Here is an 11,280-nt window from a genome sequence, read left to right on the forward strand (position 1 = left end):
TTGAAGTCAGCCATTTGTTTCACTGGTGTACTGCAAATACTGTTTTCTGTTTTAGACCACAAAAAAATCCGTTTTATTGGATTGTTAACGCATTTCCGATGTTTTTTCTTCTCAAAAGAACTTTTGGAGCAAATTTGCTGTCTTTTTGTTATTTTTTTAATGTGACAACTGATACAAATGATAAGAAGCCAGAAGCCAGGCGATGCTTATTTAATGACAACAAAATGTGGCCGCGGATTTTTGTTTAAATTTAGCGGCAGACGATTTTTAAATGTTGGCCATGCTGACAAACTGCAATACCTTTTATGTACCTCTATTGGTGTTTCAAAGTTCATCGCGGTGAAGCCTTTCTTTCTGCTGTGTTTTCCAATAGGGTGGAAAACACAGGCTTTTTTGGGTGCTTTAACCAAAAAAGATGAAACGCTTATCTGGTAAGGATCTTGTAAGTGTCTTACCAGATAACCGTTGCAATCTTGCGTCTTAGCAGATAACTGTTATTTGCAAGACTCTTACAAGATCTTAGCAGATAACCGTTTTTCGCATGAATCCTGCAAGATCTTAGCAGATAACCGTCCAAGTTCGTCTAGGGGAGCCAGAATAAGTACAGAGAGTTTGTTTAACACAAAATTATGAAAGGACGCTTCTCAATCTTCACTTTAGCGCTTGTGTTTTTTTCAGACTTCGTAGGATAAATTTAGCCTGAGCGAAATCAATTATATCACAATCAAGATGAAATGCCTTTCAAGAATCATAAAATTGTCTTGATATCCAAATTTTCACAACTGAAATCGGATTTTACTGATTTTACAGTGAAGTATTCTAGTCAGGCGCTGAAATGCTCGAGACGCAATGCCTTAAAGCCAAAATCGGCATGTTCTACTGTATCGCAGAAGTATTTACGGACAACTTTGCTGTAAAAAAGCGTTTAGTTCATCATGAGTGCTTGACAATGTTATCCGGTCAAATCAGAGCCATATATAACTGGCATTGAAACTATTCGATCTTGCATTGAATGAACTAAAATTATGTTATAAAGACCAGCGTTTTTATAACATAAGGCGTCATATTGAACAACATACGGCCAAACATTTTTCTATAAAACATCTTGAGAAACAGCTCTGGATAATGTTTTAAAATATAATGCAGATTTTAAATGATACTGCACAAATTGGTTTGGGATGCCTTCAAGAACAGTTAAAAGTTGACTGAAGAAATAAATAATGTCAAGCATAAATTTCCCAATCAGCAATAAAAGAATCTAGATAAAGTAAAAGAAATTGAAATTTCAAAATCAATTAACGTTTTTTTCTCAGATGTAGTTAAAAAACCAGCACATTGATCAAAAGAAGGCATCATATTCGAAAAATACAGTGAAAAATGCTTTCTTCTGTTTTTAAAAATGATGTTCTTTTTCAGTATATCAATTCATCATTTCCATTGAACAGTCTTCCCTGATTTCAAACAGAACGACACCATCGTTCCCCCCACTTTTCCCGTTACGTCCATCGCCTCCTTGTCCGAACAAATAACTTTTCCTGACCCCGCTCATTTTAGTGACGTCGTCACCCCCCTTTGTCATCTCGTACACCTCCAGTCCTCCTCCTCCGCCTCCGTAACCGTTGCTGTATCTGTCAGAAGAACCTGCATTGCCCTGTTAACAGAAAGAAATTCGGAGATACCAAACATAATACATCAGTACTGATTCATATACTAAATTTCAAACCATATTTAATGAGATTTATGGTATGACCATATCTATACAGTCTGTTCTTTGGTCTGATTCAGCGCATGTGTGGAAAAGCGCAACATCAAACGGCAAGCACAGCACGCCTCGTCGACTTCGGATGGTTATCTTATGAGATCTTGTTAGAGTCTCTACCATGAGGATTAAGAATGTTACGAATATGCGATATCATTTACGAGTTTGAAAACAATAATGCTACCGCAACAAATGGTCTATTTTTCAGCATTGCGCAAATTTAAATCTGAAATACATGCTTTTAATCAGCTCCAAAAAAGTCAGATTTTTCTTTTCTCGTCACTTGAAAGACAAATTGAATTTTTATCAGCACAAAGCATGAGATTTTAGTTCAACATAAGCCTAATAATGAAGCAATATGCTCTTGTCCCAACGAAGCCACTTTTCTGTTTATGGTAAAAAAAAGCTGTGACGCCAGATGGAACATGCCTATGTCAAGACCGTCTCAGAGAAAAACCCTTACGTCCAGACTTCCGTCACATCAAAACGTTGCGTGCGTTCCTCGTGCCTTCAAAAGTGATTATGTCCAGACATTCGTTCGTTCACCGAATTTTATTGCTTTTCAAAACTTTGTGCGTTCTTTGTGCATTCAACATTGTGTATGTCCACACTTTCCTGCGTTCATCAGACTTTCGTGCGCTCATAATTTCTGATGCGCTTTTTGTACGTTCAAAAGAATGTATTTCAAGATTTTCGTGTATTTATTCCAGTTTCCAGACGGTTTAATTTTGATCGCATGACGTCCCCTTTGTCCGTTTTTTTAGTGTGGACGCATTGACCATTGACTTCTTTTTGGTTGCTTGGTACGCGCTGACCAATGACAATAGTTTAATCATTAAATGTAATCATTGAAAACAATCTTTATTAATGCAACTGTTTATTACGTTATTGCCGGATGCTACGCTTCATATTTAATGAAGAAAAACTAAAATATTAAAGCATCAGTTTAGATAATTAAAAAACACGTTCTTTGTGAAGTTGTCAAAAATTATTTTGCCTCAGAAAACAAAACTTGATTCGATTTCTGATTCCGATTTACTTTAAAAATCAACACAAGAAAAATTTACTTTAGGATTGCAAACAACTGCGTAAATCTTCAATATATGTCCTAGAAGCTCGAAATTTTAGAATCCCAAAAATTAATTATTGGAGGCTAATAAAAATTGAACAAAATGTCAAAAGATATCATATGCATGTTCAATGTTTATTTATTAGATAACCAAAAACGTTGCATTTTAAAAATTATCGAAAAATTCATTACAGAGACAATTGTAATTATTGAAAAACTTGTTTCAATTCTATCTGTGAGTTAAATTCAATCGGTGACTGTAACTCTCACTGAATTTAGATTAAAACTAGTATAATTAAAAATAATCATAAATTAATCAGACAGTATGATGAAAATTGCGCAAAGCCCACTGAACTTGATCAATTTATTTGTTCATATTGTTCAAAATTTGTAGCCACTAAATAATTGACCAGTTCAAAAAAAGATGGTAAACGAAAAAAAAATATTCGTCTCCGATCAATGAAAAAACGTAGACAGTATGTTTTTAAACGTTTTCTAAAAGTAAACAAATCTAAAAATGGTAGCAGCCGTCTATCAAAAGACTCGTTGATGACCCCAAAACAAAACTAACGAAAAAAGTTTAAAGAAAAGTCAAACCCTGAAACCGAAAATGAATATAGAGCAAACAATAATAGTTCGATGACATTTGCACCAAGCAAATAAGCAGGACAATCTTGAAGTAAACTGAAAAAATAAACCAAAGTAGAAAATCAATCAACCATAAAAAACTCTTTCAATTACGCAGTAAAGTATCAAATGGAGCCCACATAACATTCAGATTTCCTCATTTTAAATTATTTTGAACGCTTTTGTTCTCAGTCATGTTCAATATTCTTCTGTTTTACTTGCAACCATCAATCAAAATCTTATAACGACAATTAAATTGGTAAATAACAGCAGTTAAATTGGTCCATCAAAGCTTCTTTTCACAGACAGAAATTTGACTCATCCTCAAATCTTAAAATGAACCTTGGTATACTACCTATTTCTTTGCTTTTTGATTACAGGGCTGCCACTTACTGCCATAGTATCATGATTAAAAAGAAGCCTGCCTTCTCAAGCTCAGCTTTGAAATTACCAACCGCAAGTTTTTATATACACGAGCGAACTCAAAAAATTTTTACCCAGACAATTTCAAAATGCAATTTGCATGAAAAAAGTATTATTAAAAGAGGTATTCTACAGCACAATTCTTTCCCAAGAAATTATTTGTCAATGTCATACAGTCTTGCAAAGAAGAAATATAAGCTGTTTTTTCTTAATGAATACAAGAAGGACCCAAATAAAACCCAACATGGATCAATTACTTGGAAACATTTTAATTTCAATTAAATTTCTTTCTGTTTTACATTAAATTTATGTTACTGTCGTCCCTCCCCTCCAATACAAGTGACTTCTCTGTTGGATCGATATTTTAGTTATTATAAATTATTAGTTTTTCTTTTGTAATTATCAATATTTTACACTGCCTATCTCAGTAAATTTTACTACGACTGAAACATTTACAGATTTTAGGAGAAATACAGTGTTCCTTTTTTTATATTTTATGCTATGATAACAGCTAACCATTCGATAATAATAAAATTAAAAATAATATCTTCTTTAACTATTTATACGAATAATGCTAGGCGATAATGAAATATCAAAAAAATTGCAGTTTTTTTTTAAAAAAACAACTGCTTCGAACTGTACCTTCTGACAAAAGTAAGAAAAAAACACCGAACTGTCCCCAAAATATGGTTGATCCAAATTTTAAACAAAAATCAGAAAAGGTTTTTATGTTCCACTTCTTCAGAATAAAAACTCTTAGTAAATCAAGAAAAGCTATAAAAATAGTCTAACCGAAAAAGTCATTGAATTTTTTCTCTTATAATTACTAATAAGTTTCAGTCAAAAAAACTTTCAGGCCAATTACACAATCAAAGCGGTTTCGCTTCCACATAGCGCAAGGATTATTGAAATCCGCCAGTTCAGACGTTGGCCACGAAATGAAATGCAATCTTTTCAAAACTTTAGAATAAAGATTTTCAAAATTAAAATCATAACTAAAACAATTTTTTGTAAATAGGAGTCGTCAGAGACGATAAAATCATCAGCAATTTAGAAGAAGTTTTATACAGTTCCAATCATTTTTATTTTAGAAAGCATTTCTATCCACTAAACGTATCGTTCGACTACAATTAAAAAAAATGCTATTAATGACGCAGCCAAAACTCAAACTTAACAAACCCTTCAATGTTAAGTTTTAATAAAAATTATTAATTGCACTGTTACTAGAACCAATAGCCGCATTCTTATATCACTTAGTAAATGATGAACTGTATTTTAAATACTGCTCTTTATTCAACTCATAAAAAAGTAGTTGAAAGTAGATTGTGCAATTGTGCGGAACAAACAAAACCAGCATCAAGGGACTCAAAAGACAATTTAGGAACTAAACTGCTCCAAGGTCAGCAGAATTTCGAAAATCATGAAATATCGATTGCAATTTTTTTTTCGGCCCAATATCATTGGGATATCATTTTGTCCTTTTTTGAAGCCTTATTGTTCCGACCCCTCTTGAGGGGGGGGGGAGGAACTATATACTCAAATGGGTTTTTTTTGTTCAGTCAATTTTGGCCGATCGATATATTTATCGTAGAGAGTTGAGACTGGTATCATTAGAAAGCTTGTCCAGCGTAGAATATGGAATTAAAAAGATTTTTATGATTTTCGTTTTTGACAAGGAGATATCGAGGTTTAAACTTTTGAGAAAATAGAGTGAATTCCGTTGATTTCATTCACCTTTTTTCGAAAATTTTGACTAAAATTTCACCAATTTTGATAAAATTTAATAAAATTTTTCAAGAAAATGTTGTTGATTTTCCGTTTAAAGACAAAATATATTGTCGGCTATTTTCATTGATTTTTTTGTCACAAATTCCGGCTAAATATATCACAAAATTCAGACTTTTTCATCAAAAACAGCACGAAATAAGTTTCTTTAGTCCACTCTGATTAAATTTGCAGGAAGTGAACACCCAAACACCAATAACACAATCTTTGTAGACTGAAAAGGGGGCTATTTTCACTTGAACTTCCGTTGATAGTGCTCTGTAAAAAAAAACTTTGCCGTTTTTTGCTAACTTTATACGTTGATTATCAAAAACGCAGCATTTATTTCTGATTTTTTAACTCAGCATTAAAAACGCAGCATTTTCTTAACAAAATATCAATATCAATGACATTCCAAAAATTAAGCATTCCTAATGGACAATCGGCATTAGCAGGACTAGTTCTGTACCAATCTTGGACCGTTACAATCCAAAAACAATTCGGATTGTCATCAGTCGGTTTTTCATTTAAAAAATTCGATCTTTTTTATATTAATTAAATAACAGAACATTTCAAATCAAAGCTCACTAGTGATAGGTCCTATTGGCTTCCAAATTAGCTTGAAATTATTTATTTAGTTGATTGCTTGAAATCGTATGGTCGTTTTGACTTTTAAAATATTTGATTTTTAAATAAAAAATAGATTATTGAAATTTGCCTCCATTTTTCTCTTAATTTGGTCAAATTGTAGCTTAGTGTCAGCAATCAAGGAGTGCTCCTTTTTTCTATTGAATTCGAATTTAGTCTTTATTGGGGCTTTTCTCCTTAAGTTGTGGTTTTCTGGCTTTGATACTACTAGATTTCACATTTTTAAAAATTTTTAGGTATTTGACCATTTTTCATATTTACAGTTTTGTCAAATTATCACGTTAGTTTCAGTTCATATATCACATTTTTAGGGTTCAAGATAACGCACTATTGATAATATTCAAATCCTTAAAGATATAGATTGTGATTCTTTACCGCTTCGACAATACTTTCTCGACGAATTTAATTGAGTTTTTTAGTTTTGTCTTTAACTGTCGTTTTACTTTGTCTTTTTAGTCGTCTTTTATTTTCTGTACAATGACCCAGTTTGATTGGCTTTTCCTGGAAGAGTAGATGAGCCGATGTTCTGATATTAGAAGATAGATAATGGCTTTATGGCACGATATTGAAAACAATTGTTTTCCAAAATGAAAAAAAAAAACATTTCAACTACGCAATTTTGTTCCTTTTGTTGTCTGTTTGTTAACTGATCTCGTTAATCAAAGTGTTAAGATGACATTATATTTGTCAAACAAAGGTATCAAAAGGGATTGGTGCCACAAAATCGAATGTTTTTAAAGAATTCGTTATGACTTTACTGGCTCAGACACGTATTTTTCACAAAAAGAAAATAAATTAATTTTTGAGTTATGTCATATTTGACGTTCTTTTTGAAGACGTAAGACATGTTCTGGATAATTGCAAGTCTCAAGGGCTTCTTTTGGAAGAATAAACGAACCTATTCATTTTTTTCATTTTGTAATTAATGGCTTTCATTTCTTTGGAAATAAAAACAAGTATTACATAATTTTGCATTTTTTTTGTCTGATTGTTGCTTATTTTCATGAATCAGCGGCCGCATAATACATTATCGGTGTTCCACAAAGGTGCAATCAAAGATATTTTGGGGGCCAAAATATGGCTTTAAGGCTTCCAAAGCATTTTCTGGTAAGTTTTAATTGATTTTTTGTTTGTTGTCTATTTGTTGTTCTTTTTGTAACTGCATCAAAAATTGAATACGGACAGTTCTTAATTCCGTTCTATAGAAGCATTGGTAATTTTAAACCTATGAAATATTTATGTTGATTCCTAATGGTTTTCATTACTTTGAAATTAATTGTTTTTTATAAAAAAAATTCAGCAAATTTTCTAACTTTAACGTTTCTTTTCTTTTTTGTCTCATTTTTACCAAGCTTTATTATGAACTTGTGAATAACCATTTCCGCTGGTGAATTACAAGTTATTTTGTTTGTTTTCAGTTTTATCTGACGCTATTTTGACTTTGTTATTAAGTTTTGTTTTTTAAAACAGACATAAATTTTTTGATGTAATCAATGTTTGTTGTTGTTGTTGTTTTTTGATTTTGCCAATTTTGCCGTTCGTCTTCGCCTGCTTTCCTAATATCAGCATATCTCATCAATCTAATGCATCATTTTTTACTCCACTGAGTTATTTGCTTTGTAGGCTATCTTTTCGTTCATACACCAGTTTTTTTTTTTGAAAGATACTTTAATCTTTTGTGTTTTTCTATCTGATCCTCATTTGGTAGACAATTATGCCAAAATTGTGGATGAGCGGGGTCGGAACTTTATGTGCGATCGCACATTACCGAACCGCCTTGTTGCAGTTCATGTTCCATATATTACATAAAATGACAAAGCAAGCCCCCTATACAATCCAGTTATGGGGTTGTAAAAAAAACATGTAGAAACTTTTTTCCGCCTCTATAATGTAAGCCTTGTAATGAATGCAGTGGAATATTTATACAAAAATAACAATAACAGTTCTTAGCGTTCATCAAAGTAAATTCAAAAATAAAAACAAAAATTCGCCTCTAACTCCACAAATCTTTTTGAAAATTTACCACCGCATTTGCCTCAAATCATTGAGTGGTGCATTTTTGTAAGAATTGGTTTCTAGCGGTAAAGTTTTTAATTTTACCCCTTAAAAGGTGAAAATTTCCCAGGTTAACAACTGCAATGATAAATGAAACACAAAAACTCACTTAAGTTCTAGCTAAACCATGTGGAAAAGTGGACGGAAGATAAGCGGAAGAGCCTTTGATTGAGGAGTGCTTGCGTTGAGTCTTTGCTAAATGCGATAATTTTGCAAGAATTGCATTTAATACCGTGAAAAAAGATTCACCGCATTCACCGCTAAAACTTTCGGGCGTTTCGCTATTCACCCCAATTCTTACTTCAATTGCGAGTGAAACCTAAACCGAGAGAGACTAAAAATTAGCCAAGCTATCGCTACTTATCCATAAATTATTACACCTTTGCTGCCACAAGTAGAAAATGTTGGAACAAATGCTGATATGAACCGATTGCTATTTTGGTTCCACTTCCACCCTTGTGCTGCGATGATCCTCCACCGTCTTCACCGTTCATTCCTCCTGCCTTCCCCCCTTCCGATCCACCCCCGCTGTAGCCATCCCCACCTGCCGTCTGGAAACCTGCTTGGCCTCCCTGAAAGCGGAAAAGAATTCGGGTCTTTCCTGTTATACCCTTGCGAGAATTCACAGGAATCTGTCAAAAGGAATAATAGTGAAATTTATATTGATCGGTGTCTAGTCGACTATGGTTACACATACCTGTGTGTAAGACATAACAAATGCACTCTCATTGAAGATAGCAGACTGCTGACCAATCATGCTGGGGTTTACTTTTTCCCCCTTTGTCTCATGCGAATAGTCATAACCACCAATGTCACGGTGCCAACCATTTGCCTGCACAGCAGAATTATAAGACTGCTGGTTGTTGCTGCGACCGCCTTTGCCAACCCAAATAAGAAAAAATGAGCTGTAGGGAATATGGACAGTGGCGTAGTTGATAAACCCGCTCCCTCCCCCTCCCATCAAGCTGCTTCCATCCACATAACCACCTCCCGTTCCACCCCCTCCTACAAGCAGAACATTCGCTTTAGCCCAGCAACCCATAGTCTCTACAAGCTGGGTTCCGTTTTCTGTAAAAATTGCGTGGTTTGAGGGTGATGGCAGCATTATGACAGCTTCGTTCGGCTTACATTGTGCCGAAAAGTTGCAAAGTCTTGGCCCTGTTCTGCAGTTGTTGCACGCGACAGGTTTTGATGATGCCGACATTAAGACGCATGTGTTTGGCATTAAGAAGTTGCCCTGAAAATAAATGGTGTAATACATACAATTCTCGGTGTCTCTACACGTTTCACGACAGTGGCTCTCATTGTAACTCGTGATTAAGTGAATTAAATGGTCTCCATCAGTTCCGTAAGCAATATTTGCGATGCTGCAATATTCGCACTCATGTCCAAATACACACGATTTGCAATAAACCATTTCTTTCTCTTCGCAAAGCTCTCTGAACAAAAAACACACATTTTTGAAAGGTTCTCCCTCACGGTCGTAAAAGGTGAAGGAGGTGCAGTTGCCTTGGTCGTTACATAAATCTCGGCATTGTTCCCATTTCGACAGGTATGTTGGGGGAAGGGCGAATTTGGTATTATTCAGCGGGCAACTTCGATCCTGTAGTACACACTCTGGAAGACAAAAATAGCCACTCAAAAAGGCAACAAATATCGCTATTGATATTAAACTTGTCATTTTTTCCGAGATGTAGTTTAAACTTTTTAAAGTAAAATTTATGAAGATATAACGATAGTGCGATGTATACTTTAAAGGCTTTTTCAGGTTTTATTCAGAAATTATAAGAACATAAACAGTGGCAACGTTATACAAAAATTAAACTCGGTAATAAAAACTATGACAGTAATTGTGGTAACCGATTTCTGCATTAAGTTTAACTTAGTTATAAAAATTATTCTAAAAACTTCTTATGTTTTGTTTCAGGGTATTGCGATGAGTTTTTTACTGTTCTTTCCTTTCGTTTATTTCTTCTTTCGAAGTGTAATGTTTCCTCTCTCTCCAGGTTTTGCTAATTTATTGTTCAAATTAATGACAAAGGTTGATTCTCGGCAATATTTTATGTATATTCTCTCTTTGTTTTACTTGCAATCATTAAATATCATTGTGTTGCTAGACCAACCAACATCCAAAATGTTAAAACTGCACTTTGGTCAAATGATCAATTCAAATAAATTGTTGATGTCAAACAAGCCTTTGTAAAAATGAAACGCAATTAATAGGTTGCAAAATTTGTTGAAACAAACGGTTGTTATTTGCAATGTTATCTTCCGAATTTTGTTCTCTGTTTAATTTAGAGTTTGCTGTTTCTAGTTATGGTGATCCTGCTTCCGGTAAAAGATCAATATAACACGAAATTAATTCACCATGCTCTACAGCTACTGGAGATTTATTCACAATCTCAGCATGTTTTTCAAAATTTAGAGAAAATATTGAGCCTGAATAGAGTCTTAACGAGCTTAACGACGCTTTGGTGAAGACAGTTAATAGAGCACAAAACAAAATTATGGCTTAAATTTAAAAAGTATTATTGTTTTCCTTCTCGAATCTTTATTTGGTTTGACTGCATCAGAGCTACGCCGAAAACATGAAATTAGAACGGAAAGAAAATAAATTTTAATTTTACTTTTACAAAATTACAAAATATGTATAAGAATTCAAAATAATAATGCTCCAAAACCTAATTAGAATGGCTAAATATGTTTTTAGTGTGCCTGCAGTGATGAAACAATTTCTTAATATCATTCCGATTCAGACCTAATTCAGAAATGCATTCCGAATATTCTTCTGATTCAGAGATGTTCAGAGAAAAATGTTTTTGAATTTTGCTCCGTTTCAGAGAGGTTTCAGAATTGATTCAGAAACTAATCTGAAATTCTTCTGAAACAGTACTGAAAATAAATGTCACTCTGAAAAATTTCTGAATGCATTTCT

The 11,280-nt window shown here is 33.6% G+C and overlaps 1 protein-coding gene across 1 annotated transcript; it reads right to left on the bottom strand.

Annotated features, from left to right (window-relative positions):
- Positions 1-933: 933 nt before the first annotated feature.
- Positions 934-10,493, bottom strand: LOC142343849 (uncharacterized). Its single transcript, XM_075395214.1, has 3 exons — positions 9,043-10,493; positions 8,726-8,917; positions 934-1,651 (listed from the first exon to the last, which is right to left on the bottom strand). Exons 1-3 carry the CDS (start codon positions 10,024-10,026, stop codon positions 1,421-1,423), a joined length of 1,407 nt encoding a protein of 468 aa, XP_075251329.1. The 5' UTR covers positions 10,027-10,493; the 3' UTR covers positions 934-1,420.
- Positions 10,494-11,280: the final 787 nt, after the last annotated feature.

The sequence above is a fragment of the Convolutriloba macropyga genome, chromosome 8, assembly GCF_964194025.1.
Source record: "Convolutriloba macropyga chromosome 8, txConMacr16.3, whole genome shotgun sequence".
Classification (NCBI taxonomy): Eukaryota; Metazoa; Xenacoelomorpha; order Acoela; family Convolutidae; genus Convolutriloba; species Convolutriloba macropyga.

Excerpts from the sequence above, each read along its gene's own strand:
- LOC142343849 (XM_075395214.1), bottom strand. The coding sequence starts at position 10,026 with ATGACAAGTTTAATATCAATAGCGATATTTGTTGCCTTTTTGAGTGGC. Across the intron at positions 8,918-9,042 it reads TTGTTATGTCTTACACACAG|GGAGGCCAAGCAGGTTTCCA; the intron begins GTATGTGTAACC and ends TTCCGCTTTCAG. Across the intron at positions 1,652-8,725 it reads TTCTACTTGTGGCAGCAAAG|GGCAATGCAGGTTCTTCTGA; the intron begins GTGTAATAATTT and ends TTCTGTTAACAG.